The 15,577-nt window shown below is 45.5% G+C and overlaps 1 protein-coding gene across 1 annotated transcript in view; it reads right to left on the bottom strand.

Moving 5' to 3' along the window:
* Window positions 1–15,577, bottom strand: part of KIF13B (kinesin family member 13B) — a 124,382-nt gene that overhangs the window by 100,333 nt on the left and 8,472 nt on the right. The window contains 3 exon segments of the mRNA XM_081001252.1: window positions 3,973–4,084; window positions 5,446–5,558; window positions 7,717–7,851. Of these exon segments, the coding sequence (XP_080857378.1) occupies window positions 3,973–4,084; window positions 5,446–5,558; window positions 7,717–7,851 (360 nt within the window).

Below are 15,577 nucleotides of genomic sequence, written 5' to 3'. Positions count from 1 at the left end.
TTGGAACACTTTGGTTTTGGAACGGACTTCTGGAACGGATTAAGTTTGAGAACCAAGGTACCACTGCATTGATCTTTCTGGCTGACGGCTGCCCTACAGGATCTCAGCAAGAGAAATGGCTTTGCTTCTAACGGGAGATGCTGGGAGGGTACATGGGCAGACTTGAACCCAGAGCCTTCTGCAAGCAAAGCATGTTCCCCACAACCGAGCAATCCTCCCTCTCGCCATGTTGGACTTTTTGGAGCTGGCTGACCTGACTGGAAGAATCCGCGATCAGAAAGAAGAGGAACACCAAGAAGATTGGAAGAAATTTAAAGATTATCTAGCTAAATATTGTAATATACCGTATTTTTCGCTCTATAAGACGCACCAGACCACAAGACGCACCTAGTTTTTGGAGGAGGAAAACAAGAAAAAAAATATTCTGAATCTCAGAAGCCAGAACAGCAAAAGGGATTGCTACGCAGTGAAAGCAACAATCACTCTTGCTCTTCTGGCCTCTGGGATAGCTGTGCAGCCTGCATTCGCTCCATAAGACGCACACACATTTCCCCTTACTTTTTAGGAGGGGAAAAGTGAGTCTTATAGAGCAAAAAATACGGTAAGATAATTAGAAGTCACTTGAAAGTATCAAATAGGCTTAGGATTTGCAATTCTGGTTCTAAACGCAGCATAAGGAGTCTCTATAGTATATTGTATTTTAAAATGGGGTTTCAGAGTTTTTAGGGGTTTTTGAATGTCTTATGTAGATTTATCAGTTTCATTGTTCTGTATGGGACAATGACAATAAAGATATCGTATTATTGATCAGAATAAGAATGAGTTGTAAAGTATTATGGATTTAGACTAATAAGAAAAGAGAAGAAGATAGTAAATTGAAGGAGTTAATTTTATTAGAAAGATGATTTTAGAGAACTGTTACAAGGTGATACAATGAAATTCAGTTAGGGGGATTTGAGGAAGTCAGATAACGATGAAAGTTAAAATGGGTTTTAGAAGTACAGTGGTACCTCAGGTTAAGTACTTAATTCGTTCCGGAGGTCTGTTCTTAACCTGAAACTGTTCTTAACCTGAAGCACCACTTTAGCTAAAGGGGCCTCCTGCTGCCGCAGGGCCGCCAGAGCACGATTTCTGTTCTTACCCTGAAGCAAAGTTCTTAACCTGAAACACTATTTCTGGATTAGCGGAGTGTGTAACCTGAAGCGTAAGTAACCTGAGGTACCACTGTAATGTTTATATTTTTCTTGCTTTTTTTCTTTTAGTATTGTAATGTGTTTTCCTTTGTGTGTTTTATATGTTATATTTGTCATAAATGTGGGAAATCAATAAAAAAATTGATTTTTAAAAAAATCCTCCCTCTCGCCTGGCGTGCGTTGGGAGGGAGCCGCACACCGGCGATGTTGGGTTGCGGCGGAGAGCGATCGCAGCCGAAACAAGGTGCAGGAATCTGCACACTTTGCCTGCGAAATCTAGGTCATGCGTCGCCACTGGGCATCATTAACATTGTTTTTATCTCTGCCTCCCCCCTCCCCACCCTCCTCCCTACCACTCCTAATTGTTTTGCTGAATTTAAGCTTTCCATAACAACCCTCATTAAATCCAGGGGGGAAGCGGCTGGTTCGGATGTGGGAAAACGCAGGTTCGGACCTGAGGCAAGTGACTTATCGGCCCAATCTAGGCCCAAGGGGATGGGGGCGGAAAAAAAGGAGGTCGCACTGTCTCCTTGGAGGAAGGGATAGAGATGGGAGTTGAAAGTGCTCATTACTGCAGCTTTTCGCTACGCAAGGCGTGCAGGAAATTTGCAAAATCTGGTGCGGGTCTTTTTCCCTCCCTCTCTCATCACACTGTAATAACTCGTGGACTTCCAGGGAAGATTCAGAACAAATAATAATTTATAATAATAATTTATTATTTATACCCCGCCCATCTGGCTGAGTTTCCCCAGCCACTCTGGACGGCTCCCAATCGAGTGTTAAAAACAATACAGCATGAAATATTTAAAACTTCCCTGCCTTCAGATGTCTTTTAAAGAGAAGATAGCTGCTTATTTCCTTGACATCTGATGGGAGGGCGTTCCACAGGGCAGGTGCCACTACCGAGAAGGCCCTCTCCCTGGTTCCCTGTAACCTCACTTCTCGCAATGAGGGAACCGCCAGAAGGCCCTCGGAGCTGGATCTCAGTGTCCGGGCTGAATGATGGGGGTGGAGACGCTCCTTCAGGTATACTGGACCAAGGCCGTTTAGGGCTTTAAAGGTCAGCACCAACACTTTGAATTGTGCTCGGAAACGTACTGGGAGCCAATGCAGATCTCTCAGGACCGGTGTTATGTGGTCCCGGCGGCCGCTCCCAGTCACCAGTCTAGCTGCCGCATTCTGGATTAATTGCAGTTTCCGGGTCACCTTCAAAGGTAGCCCCACAAAGAAAAGGACTTATTCACGCAGCAAATAGTTGGACTGTGGAACTCCTTGCCACAGGAGACAGTGAAAGCCAACGGACTGGGATGGCTTTGAAAGAGGATTGGATAGATCCACGGAGGAGAGGGCTATTAAAGGCATCATCCCGGTGGAGTACAGGGTCAGATTTAAGGTGCTGGTTTTGACCTTTAAAACCTTATACGGCCTAGGACCCTTGTACCTACGGGACCGCTTCTCCCGGTCTGCCCCACGGAGGACCTTAAGGTCCATAAATAGCAACACCCTAGTGGTCCCGGGCCCTAAGGAAGTTAGATTGGCTTCAACCAGAGCCAGGGCCTTTTCAACACTGGCTCCGGCCTGGTGGAACGCTCTGTCTCATGAGACCAGGTTATAAATAAAAATTATTATTATTATTATTATTATTATTATTATTATTATTATTATCCACACCACCACCCCAAGGCCAACTTGAAGGAAAATTTTAAAAGGGTCTTCCTCATTTCCCTGAAAACTGTAACAAAAGTAGCTAGTTCTACGAGTTTTCCGTAACCCAAGTGCCACTACTCGGAAGACCCTGCTCAGTTTAATTGCTGCCTTTATTGTGTTCTAAGCTGCCCTGAAACCTTCTTGGGAGACACGCAGCAGGTTACAAATCGGGTTTCGTTTAGCTTTTAACCAATAAAACCCCGGAAGCTACAGCTCTGCAGCAAGCCTGGGAGGGTATTTCGGATCGGGAGAAGGGGGGGAAGGGTAGGCAAAGGGAGAGTTATGACTCTAAGCCCCTCCACCAGAGAAAGCTGCCCAAGATTTCACCTCCAAACAGGGGGTAAACAATCAAAGCTAATGAAATACTTGAGGCAGGTACAGAGCTGAATAATTGTGCAACATGACTAAGCCGGCCAGGTATGCGCTGGCACCAAAACGCTGGCAAGAAGCAAAAGGAACTGAGGAATCAAGAGGGGTGCGTATTTTTCTCCCTCCCGCCCTCCGCATAAAACCAGTGCCTGGGTTAAAAAAAAAGAAATAAAACATTGTTTTTATGTGGATTAAATGGATTTATCCGAAGGTAGCCCTGTTTAGGGATATTTTTAATGTTTAATGCTGTATTGTGTTTTAAATACAGTGGTACCTCGGGTTACATACGCTTCAGGTTACATACGCTTCAGGTTGCAGCCTCCGCTAACCCAGAAATAGTGCTTCAGGTTAAGAACTAGTGCTTCAGGTTAAGGATGAGGGGGAGGAATGGGAACTGACTGATAAGAAACATACCAATGTAAAAAGAGCTTGTCAGATTGGCTGGGGCCAATCAGAGGCCTTTGGGAAGCCAGCAAACAGGATCTGAGAACAATTTCACTCTCCTCTCCTGTGGCTTCCAGCAGTTGGGGTTCAGAGACATTGCTGCAGAGCTAGTAGTCATCGATAGCCCTCTCCTCCCTCCATGATTTTGTCTCATCCTCTTTTAAAGTCATCCAAGCTGGTCACCATTGTTGTCTCCTGTGGTTTAAGGCAGAGACTTCTCACACTCTCACCTGAAACGCCAAATGACCGTTTGACTTACTTTGAGGAGCCAAGTGAGCACTGAGTCACGGTACGGGACAAACTTGTTCTTGTTTTTCCCGGCGGCCTGATCCGCGAGGGCAGAAATGACCAACCCGAGAGTCGTGAGGGACCTGCATGGGGGAGAAAGCGTTTTGAAATCACATGTAGAATCATCTGGAGGACAACTTCCAAAGCTTAGTAGCATCTGACATAGTCAAACAGCAACATATGAGCTTCACATAACTGGAATCTTGCTTTTAGCAACGAAATTCTCCCATGCTCCCCTGACCGTTAGGTCCAGTCGTGGCCAACTCTGGGGTTGTGACGCTCATCTCGCTTTATTGGCCGAGGGAGCTGGCTTACAGCTTCCAGGTCATGTGGCCAGCATGACGAAGCCGCTTCTGGCAAACCAGAGCAGCGCACGGAAACGCCGTCTGGGCAGGAGCAGGGACCGATGAACGGGAGCTCACCCCGTCGTGGGGATTCGAACCGCTGACCTTCTGATCGGCAAGTCCTAGGCTCTGTGGTTTAACCCACAGCGCCACCCACGTCCCTTATGATGGGATTAGGAATAACCAAAACAGACATAATACAGTGGTACCTTGGTTTACGAACCTGGTTTACGAATCCGTTCCGGAAGTCCATTTTTAAACCAAAGTGTTCTTAAAGCAAGGTGTGCTTTCCCATGGCAGTGGGGGACTCAATTTATAAATGGAACACACTCAACAGGAAGCGGAACATGTTCTGCTTCCAAGGCAAAGTTCACAAACCAAAACACCTACTTCTGGGTTTGCAGTGTTCTTAATCCAAGTTGTTCATAAACCAAGCTGTTCTTAAACCAAGGTACCAGTGTATTTGCCAAGGACAATATGGAGCAATACGGTTAAAATAAAATAAAAAACACAGGAAGAAGAAAAGAGAACTTCACTTGCGCACCATAAATTATTAAATGTGTCAACACAAATTGAAGTTAAAAATATTATAGATGTGACAAGATTGGATTGTAACTGGATTGAATAATATTTTGGAAGCGGGATGAAAGGGAACTATTAAACCTTGGACTCTAGCACACGGGGGGGGGGGGCACCTAAATTGTGTAACTGGCTATATGATTGATTGGTATTTGAACTGGTATTGTAATTCGGTATTGATATAATAAGGCTTATATTGGACTTTTGTTACTGAAAACTATTTTTGTTTTCTAAAAAGAAAAAGTTAAGGATTTCTTCACACAATTCTTCTCTCCACCACACACACCTGCCATCCACAAAAGCAAAATAAATTCAGCCCAGAGACCCGTTCTAACTACCCTAATCCAGGCGTCAAAGGTGGGCATTTTTGCGCCCATGAGATCAAGAGCACTGATCCTGCTACTTCCTTTTGTCTCTTGCTGCTATTATCGTGGATTAACGGAATGCGCTGGGGCACACGAACCCGTTCCCATTATTCATCCCTTTAAAGTATTCAGCGCCCTATGAACCCAAGATTTTACTTGTTGATGTTGCTTCCTTCCTTCAGCCGGTCACCCGCAGCCCCGGTCTTGGTGGCTCTTTCGCTGCCTGCTAGGTCTACCAGACTCAGCTTGCCCACCTTCTCGCCAGACGTCTGCGGAACAAAGAGTGGGGAGTTAGCCCGGAAACGCAGCTCCTGAACTCGGGCCCAAGTGACACGGTTCAGGGCACCTCTGCTTTAGGTGGAAGAAGACAAGGGAGGATGCTTCGGGAAATGGTTGAAGGGGAAGAAAACTGCAGCGCCAAAGGGATAGCGCATTTATTTATTTGACATTATGCAAACTGCTCAATTGTAAAAGCAGCTAGGCCAGGGGCTTCCGAAGGGGGAGGTGGGGTTATCGGGAGAGGGGGCGCTAAGAGGCACGGGGGCAGCTAGAGAGACCTAGAGGGTATCAGTGGATCATGTCCATCTATATGTAGAGGATAATAATGCATTAAATTTCAAAGCAGTGAAGAAAATTGAAGAAATTAGAAAAATGAAATTACCGTATTTTTCGCCCCATAGGATGCACCGCCCCATAGGACGCACCTAGGGTTTTTTGGGGGGGGGACGGAAATTTTTTTTATTTCCCCCCCAGGTGCGGGGGCTGGCGCGGGGGAAGCCTGAGCTTCCCCCGACCCCAGCCCCCAGAACAGGCTGCCACCCCAAGCCTTGTGCGCCCGGCGGGACCTTCTGCAGGGCGCGCGAGGCTTGCGGACATCTGCCCGAAGCAGGGGGTGGGCTCCACAGCTCGCCCCCTGCTTCGGGCTGCAGGCTGCCGCCCCAAGCCTTGCGCGCCCGGCAGGACCTCCCACCGGGCACGCTAGGCTTGCGGATAGCTTCCTGAAGCCTGCATTCGCCCCATAGGACGCACACACATTTCCCTTTCATTTTTGCAGGGGAAAAAGTGCGTCCTATAGGGCGAAAAATACAGTATTTTAACTAAATTTTGAATAAACGTGCAATTAATTGCCACTGCTTTGAAATTTAATGCATTATCCTCCACATATATATGTGTGCGTGTACTTTAAATTGTAAAACAGAAAACTTAATAAAAAAATTATGTGTGTATGTGTATGTGCGCACGCACACACACACATACACACAATTTTTATTAAATTTTCTGTTTTACAATTTATAATACTCATTTTATATCCTTAAGATAGCAATGATGTCCCTTCTTCTTTCCATGGTTCATTTTACATATCACAAATCCCTGCATTTTTTACAAAAACTATACCATTCAGTATTCCATTATTGCATCTGTCAAAACTTATTTACACTGCTTGAATTTATCTTAATGCTGCCAGCGTTTTCAGCTGTACACAATTATTTCCCATATATTCAATAAACGTTTTCCAGCCTTCCTTAAACATATGTTCTTCTTCTTCTCTTATTCTATATGTTAAGAATACAGACATTAACATTATTATCCTTAACATTATCCTCCTCCTTAGTGGGTTATGCAAACCTCTATTTTGAAAGGTGGTTTTTATAGGCTAGGGGGCCCTGAGGATGAGTTTGTGGAACCAGGGGGGCAGTGCCCCCCCCAAAATGAACATCACAGTTGCGTGGAGATTAGAACCCTGGTCTCCCAGATCCTACTCTGGCACTCTAAGCCAGTGTTTCTCAGCCTTGGGTCCCCAGATGATGTTGGACTACAACTCCCATCATCCATGACGACTGCTCCTGCTAGCTATGGATGATGGGAGCTGTAGTCCAGTAACAGCTGGGGACCCAAGGTTGAGAAAAGCTGCTCTAACCACAACACAGCATTCGTATACTCTGTGTTGTATGTTAACCCCCTGTTTGTGTGCAAAAGCCTGTTAAACTGAGAGCATAACATGCGGTTTCTTGACTTAGGATAAAGCGAGCACATCAGTTCCACTTTCCCCAAGCTGGTGTCCTTCAGATATTTTGGGCTTCAACTTTCGTTTGCCCCAGAAACTGTAAAGACCCCCACAGTATGTGGGGCACCACTCCTCAGAAGAGACCAAAAGTGCATACTGTATTTTTCACTCTATAAGACGCACCAGACCATGAGACACACCTAGTTTTTGGAGGAGGAAAACAAGAAAAAAAATATTCTGAATCTCAGAAGCCAGAACAGCAAGAGGGATCGCTGCACAGAGATCCCTCTTACTGTTCTGGCTTCTGGGGTAGCTGTGCAGCCTGCATTTGCTCCATAAGATGCACACACATTTCCCCTTACTTTTTAGGAGGGAAAAAATGAGTCTTATAGAGCAAAAAATACGGTAATTCGAGAACTCACCCCTGACTTTGCATCGTACAATGTGTGCGTGAGGATAATCTTGAAGACGGCATGGGATCGGCTGCTCTCTTCGTTCATGTTGGTGGCGGCGACCGTCCGAGATTTATTGCCTTCGGACATCAGAGACTCTATGTCCTAAAGAAAAGACAAGATTGAAAAGCAAGCGCAGTGAGGATCTGCAGAAAGGCAGGCGCAGTGCGAACACATCAGGGAGAACTTCCTAAATTTGAGCGTGGTTTCACACTACACACAATGGTAGCAGCCCAATCTTCACTGCAAACTGGTGCTTGGGATCTCTCCATTAAACCACTGGGTTTCTGTGGGTGGGTCAGGACCAAGTGGGCAGTTTGTGTTCCAACTTAAAGTGGATAGCAGCACCAGTGGCACGACTGCCGTTTTCATTAGAGAAAGGAAAACCATTTAGATTTACAGTGGTACCTCAGGTTAAGTACAGTGGTGCCCCGCAAGACGAATGCCTCACAAGACGAAAAACTCGCTAGACGAAAGGGTTTTCCGTTTTTTGAGTCGTTCCGCAAGACGAATTTCCCTATGGGCTTGCTTCGCAAGACAAAACATCTTGCGAGTTCTTGCGAGTTTGTTTCCTTTTTCTTAAAGCCGCTAAGCCGTTAATAGCCGCTAATAGCCGCTAATAGCCGTGCTTCGCAAGACGAAAAAACCGCAAGACGAAGAGACTCGCGGAACAGATTAATTTCGTCTTGCGAGGCACCACTGTACTTAATTCGTTCTGGAGGTCCATTCTTAACCTGAAACTGTTCTTAACCTGAAGACCACTTTAGCTAATGGAGCCTCCTGCTGCCGCCATGCAATTTCTGTTCTCATCCTGAAGCAAAGTACTTAACCTGAAGCACTATTTCTGGGTTAGCGGAGTCTGTAACCTGAAGCGTATGTAACCTGAGGTACCACTGTATGTCCATTCCCATCCCAAAGGGTTCACAGAGAGTTAGAAGATATCCTGAGAATCGTCTAAGCCAGGGGGCAGCAAACTTTTTCAGCAGAGGGCCGGTCCACTTTCCCTCAGACCTTGTGGGGGGGGATGGATTATATTTTGAAAAATAATAATGAACAAATTCCTATGCCCCACAAATAACCCAGAGATGCATTTTAAATAAAAGGAAACATTCTACTCATCTAAAAACATGCTGATTCCCGGACCGTCCGCGGGCCGGATTTAGAAGGCAATTGGGCCGGATCCGGCCTTAGTTTGCCTACCCATGGTCTAAGACAACTCTCCTACAGTACAGTGGTACCTTGGTTCTCAAACGCCTTGGTACTCAGACAACTTGGAATCCAAACATTACAAACCCAGAAGTAAGTGTTCTGGTTTGCGAACTTTTTTGGGAAGCGGAACATGCTCCGTTTTGAGTGTTACGCTTCCGTTTTCAGCATTACGTTGAGGTCTGTCTGTTTTTGCTATTTATTTTGCGTTTTTGCAGTTCATTTTTTTGTTGTTTTTGCAACTGTGTGGAACCCAGTTCAGCTACTGATTGATTGATTGTGTGACCAAAGTACACTGTTCACTGCTTTCATTTTATGGATCAATGGTCTCGTTAGATAGTAAAATTCATGTTAAATTGCTTTTTTAGGGATTGTTTTTAAAAGTCTGGAACGGATTAATCCTTTTTGCATTACTTTCTATGGGAAAGCGCGTCTTGGTTTTGGAACGGATTTCTGGAATGGATTAAGTTTGAGAACCAAGGTACCACTGTAGGCATCATCAGCAAAACACTCTAACCTATTGAGCTATCAAGGCTGACAGGGCAACTAATTTCAGCATTCTTCATTAGATGCCCCTAAAGTGAATCACAGTGAAAATATATTGCACACATGTTTGGGGGGTGCAAGTTGAGGTGAACCCCCCCCCCGTATTTACTGAACTCAAATACCACCCCCAACATACTCCGAGTACCACGGGTATTGACGCAAACACCTGCTGATTAAGGCTTAGCCAAATGTGCATTTTCATCTCTCCTCACATTGTTAGATGTTGCAATCAGTGTCTGCGATGCGCATTTTGCCAATTCTGTATTTTATGCACTGATTTTACTGCACGCTGCTTAGATAGAGTACAGAAACAACGCCAAACTGCTAATTAATTAATTTATACGCCACTTAATGCCAAAATAGGCTTTTGAGCCACTCACGAGCACAAGAGCTGGTTATCCAAGCATGAAAATGTTGTGTAACATTACAAAAATAAACCTGAAAATGGAAGCTGAAGATGAGGCAGCTATCAGCTGATCGTGGAGAAGGCTGCCCTCAGCTCCTCCTTTCCCTTGCTCTCACAGATACAGGGCTGTTCCTTTTTAAAATCCATTTATTTAATGCTCAGTTTAATTATTTATTCCCCACTTTTTTTTAAAAAAAATGGAAGCATTCTTGAGGCAGCTTGCAGAGCACGCTGGCGCTTCGTGGAAAGAGCACTTTCCTCAATACGTGCAGGAAAAAGAGGATTAGGCTTATCACGGAATCCTAGGATCGGAAAGCTGGAAGGGACCCCAAGTTTCATCTAGTCCAGCCCCTGCAATGCCTGCATCCTGGGAGATGGCCTAGCACAGAGGAGGCAAAAGGAATGGGGCTCTGTTTGCGCCAGATATTCAAAGAACACTTGTTGTTGTTTAGTTGTTTAGTCATGTCCGACTCTTCGTGACCCCCTGGACCAGAGCACGCCAGGCACTTCTGTCTTCCACTGCCTCCCGCAGTTTGGTCAAACTCATGCTGGCAGCTTCGAGAACACTGTCCAACCACCTCGTCCTCTGTCGTACCCTTCTCCTTGTGCCCTCCATCTTTCCCAGCATCAGGGTCTTTTCCAGGGAGTCTTCTCTTCTCATGAGGTGGCCAAAGTCTTGGAGCCTCAGCTTCAGGATCTGTCCTTCCAGTGAGCACTCAGGGCTGGTTTCCTTCAGAAGGCATAGGTTTGATCTGCTTGCAGTCCATGGGACTCTCAAGAGTCTCCTCCAGCACCATAATTCTAAAGCATCAATTCTTTGGCGATCAGCCTTCTTTATGGTCCAGCTCTCACTTCCATACATCACTACTGGGAAAACCATAGCTTTTACTATACGGACCTTTGTCGGCAAGGTGATGTCTCTACTTTTCAAAGCACACAGTCGTCCCCCCCAAAAGAATCCTGGGAACTGTAGTTTGAGGGTGCTGGGAACTGTAGCGCTGTGAAGGGTAAATGACGTGCACAGCCTGGGGCTGGAACGCCCCAGTTCAAAATCTGACTATGTTTAAAACAACAATTGGTAAGAAGCCGGAAACATTCCTTTTAGGAATTATAACAAATGACATCCCCAAAGAGAAGCTTTTTATATGCAACAGCTGCTGCAAGGTTATTGATTGCAAAAAATTGGAAATCAGAAGAAGTACCAACATTGAGAGATTGGCAAAATAATTTTTTTGAAATGATTGAATTAGCAAAAACGACGGCAACAATTAGAACGCAATCTAATCAAAATCTCAAACAGGAATGGAAATGTGTAGAAGAATACATGACCAAAAGATGCTCCAACAAGAATTTATTGATATGTATAGACTGATTTCACAAAGTTAAGTTAAACTAAGCTAAGCTAAGCTAAGCAGATATATAAGATTGAATGTTTAATTATTAAGATACAAAATTACAATCTCAATAATAAAATTACAAAATAATAACAAGGAAGTCACAGGGCAAGAAATAAGAAATGGATAAATGTTGGTACATAATGAAGTGTGAAAATGTGAATTTACGAATATAATGTATATGTATCAATATGTAAAGATTTCATATATGTATTGCAACATTAATAATAAATAAATTAAGTGGGGAAAAAATTAAAAAACCAAAATCTGACTATGTCAGGCAGTCGTTCCTGAGCCTTCATGTTGCCCACCTGCCAGATGGCGATAACATCAAAATATGCCTCTCTTTCAGGACTGCTGTAAGAATCAGCAAAACAACGTACATCTCATGCTATCCATGAACTCTTGCGGAGGGATGCCATTTCAAGGGAGCCCTACACAACTCATCTTGCTCCAACTGCCCTTGACCATCTCTGGGCACATTCCTTCCTGTATTTTCACAAGTCGGCTGGGTAACAAAACATTAATTCAGAGCAAAGAAAAACAATCTGGCCGCACAGAAAAATCCGGCCTCGAAATTAAACAAGCTTCGAGCTCGGAAGATAAACCCCCAACTTAACCCGTCGCAAGAGATGCTGGGTTGATTCCGTTCTGGGGAACAGTTTCTATCGAAATGCGATTTTGGTTTTAAACGCAGTGTAAGGTAGTCTCTATGGGAGTATATTGTATTTAATTATGGGGTATCAGAGTTTTTAGGGGGTTAACCAGGCTGGGATAGCTGGGATAGCAGGCTTGTATTGTTTTTAACATTTGATTGGAAGCCGCCAAGAGTGGCTGGGGAAACTCAGCCAGATGGGTGAGGTATAAATAATAAATTATTATTATTATTATTATTATTATTATTATTATTATTAGGGACGTGGGTGGTGCTGTGGGTTAAACCACAGAGCCTAGGACTTGCCGATCAGAAGGTCAGCGGTTCGAATCCCCGCGACGGGGTGAGCTCCCATTGCTCGGTCCCTGCTCCTGCCAACCTAGCAGTTCGAAAGCACGTCGAAGTGCAAGTAGATAAATAGGTACCGCTCCAGCGGGAAGGTAAACGGTGTTTCCGTGCGCTGCTCTGGTTCGCCAGAAGCGGCTTAGTCATGCTGGCCACATGACCCGGAAGCTGTACGCCAGCTCCCTCGGCCAATAAAGCGAGATGAGCGCCGCAACCCCAGAGTCGGCCACGACTGGACCTAATGGTCAGGGGTCCCTTTACCTTTTAAGGTAGTCTCTATGGGAGTATACTGTATTTAATTATGGGATATCAGAGTTTTAAGGAGGTTAACCAGGCTGGGATAGCTGGCTTGTTGGTTTTTCGAATGTCTGATGTAGATTTTTTCAGTTTCGTTGTTCTGTATGGGACAATGACAATAAAGATTATCGTATCGTATCGTTCTGCTCAGGGCTTCATTTCCAACTATGCAAGGCACACCACTTTCCTCCAGAGTAAGCCTGGAGTCCAGGCTCTGCGATCTGGAAGTCCCCCACTTCTCAGTGGTGAAGGAAAGGCACTGTGCATCTGTCCAGCGTAAGAACAGGGGGGGAGCGTGCTGGATCAGTCCAGTGGCGTCTTGCTCTCACAGCAGTTGACTGGATGCAATCAGGATCTGAACGCAAGAGCCCTCTCACCCCTGGGGTTTCCAGAAACTGTTACGTGGAACCATTGCTGTCTCCAGCTATGGAAGCAGAGCACAAAGAATGTGGCCGGTAGCCATCCATAGCCCTTTCCTCCAAGCCTGATGAGGAACGGTTGAAGGAGCTGGGTATGTTCAGCCTGGGAAAGGGGAGACTGAGAGGAACTATGATGTTGTTGTTGTTTAGTCGTTTAGTCGTGTCCGACTCTTCGTGACCCCATGGACCAGAGCACACCAGGCACTCCTGTCTTCCACTGCCTCCCGCAGTTTGGTCAAACTCATGCTGGTAGCTTCGAGAACACTGTCCAACCATCTCGTCCTCTGTCGTCCCCTTCTCCTTGTGCCCTCCATCTTTCCCAGCATCAGGGTCTTTTCCAGGGAGTCTTCTCTTCTCATGAGGTGGCCAAAGTCTTGAAGCCTCAGCTTCAGGATCTGTCCTTCCAGTGAGCACTCAGGGCTGATTTCCTTCAGAATGGAGATCTTCTTGCAGTCCTTGGGACTCTCAAGAGTCTCCTCTAGCACCATAATTCAAAGCATCAATTCTTCGGCGATCAGCCTTCTTTATAGTCTAGCTCTCACTTACATACATCACTACTGGGAAAACCATAGCTTCAACTATACGGACCTTTGTCGGCAAGGTGATGTCTCTGCTTTTTAAGATGCTGTCTAGGTTTGTCATTGCTTTTCTCCCAAGAAGCAGGCATCTTTTAATTTCGTGGCTGCTGTCACCATCTGCAGTGATCATGGAGCCCAAGAAAGTAAAATCTCTCACTGCCTCCATTTCTTCCCCTTCTATTTGCCGGTAGGTGATGGAACCAGTGGCCATGATCTTCGTTTTTTGATGTTGAGCTTCAGACCATATTTAGTGCTCTCCTCTTTCACCCTCTTTAATTCCTCCTCACTTTCTGCCATCTATGAGAGCCATCTTCAAATATCTCAAGAGCTGTCACACAGAAGGTGGAGTAAGCTTGTTTTCTCCTGCCCTGGAGGCTAGTACACAAACAAATGGATTCAAGTTACAAGTTCAAGTCCTACCCTCCAGAGCAAAGAAAATAAGCTTGCTCCATCTTCCATGGGACAGCCCTTGAGATATTTGAAGACAACTCTCATACCTCCTCTTTTCCAGGCTAAACATACCCAGATCCTTCGACCGTTCCTCATCAGGCTTGGCTTCCAGACCCTTGATCATCTTGGTTGCCCTCCCCTGCACAACTTCCAGCTTGTTGACACCCTTCTTAAATTGTGGCGCCCAGAACTGGACGCGGCATTGCAGGTGGGTGAATATCTGCGTCAGGAACAAGGAGGGAATTCAGATCTACATCGGGAACAAGGGTGGGAGGAGAACGGCAGTGCCTCTGAGACCCTAACGGGTCACTGTAGAGGCGAGATTTGGGGCGGGGAGCAGATCTGGCCCCCAGAGAGAACGTCACAGCCATCATTGCCACCGCAGAAACAAGTACAGTGGTACCTCGGGGTAAGTACTTAATTCGTTCCGGAGGTTTGTTCTTAACCTGAAACTGTTCTTAACCTGAAGCACCACTTTAGCTAATGGGGCCTCCTGCTGCTGACGCACTGCCGGAGCACGATTTCTGTTCTCATCCTGAAGCAAAGTTCTTAACCTGAAGCACTATTTCTGGGTTAGCGGAGTAACCTGAAGCGTATGTAACCTGAAGCGTATGTAACCCGAGGTACCATTGTAATGCAGTTCTTGGAGATTGGATCTGCTGCCCCTGTGTATCCTGCCGCCTGAGGCAGTCGCCTCATCTTGCCTCATGAGTGGGCCGGCACCAGGCAGGCAGATTCAACATAAGGCTGCCCCGTGTTTGTGGCTTTGTCTCATTTTTGTTCTCCACGTGTGGCTGCTGCAAACACAGCCAAGAGGCCCCAGTCACCTTCCTTGCATACGAAACTTTCTTTAAGTGCTTCAGGCTATCGCTAACATTTCTGCAAACGTGTACTCGCTCCTTAAACCGGTTTTACAAGATTTTTTTATTTACTTTTTTGAAGACTGGGGGAATGAAGGCGTTCGAGACCTCTGTGTACGCCTGCGAGAGCATATCATATCCTTAATCCTGGCAGGGCTTGTATACCCAGAGGTGGGCGATACGGAACACCAACCTATGATTAAGGAATAGACTTGCAAATATTCAAGTTTTCTTGAAGCGCAGCCCGGCTGGTGCTGAGGGGAGGCATCCCAATCACGGAGGCAGGATAGGTATTTAATTTGTTTTAATTTGTGGCTGATTCATTAAAACCAGATGTCAAAGAGAAAAAGAACTACCAGACTTTTAGAAGACATCTGAAGGCAGCCCTGTTCAGGGAAGGTTTTAATGTTTAATAGACTATTGTTTTTTAATATTCTGTTGGATGTTGCCCAGAGTGGCTGGGGAAACCCAGCCGGATGGGCGGTGTATAAATTATTATTATTATTATTATTATTTGGAAAAACGGTAAAAATGATTCTGCAAAAAAACCAAAGCACCACCTAAGTCCACCACTTTGTTTTCACAGCTGCAAACCACGGTTTACTGGACTGGGACCATCGCATCTCAACTGCACCATTGTTACTTTCTTTGACTGTTATTGCCACGAAACAATTA

This window comes from Podarcis pityusensis (genome assembly GCF_964106645.2).
Source record: "Podarcis pityusensis genome assembly, chromosome: 3".
Classification (NCBI taxonomy): domain Eukaryota; kingdom Metazoa; phylum Chordata; class Lepidosauria; order Squamata; family Lacertidae; genus Podarcis; species Podarcis pityusensis.
Note: the sequence above shows the minus strand (reverse complement) of the source record. Positions and strands in the feature narration are given on the sequence as shown.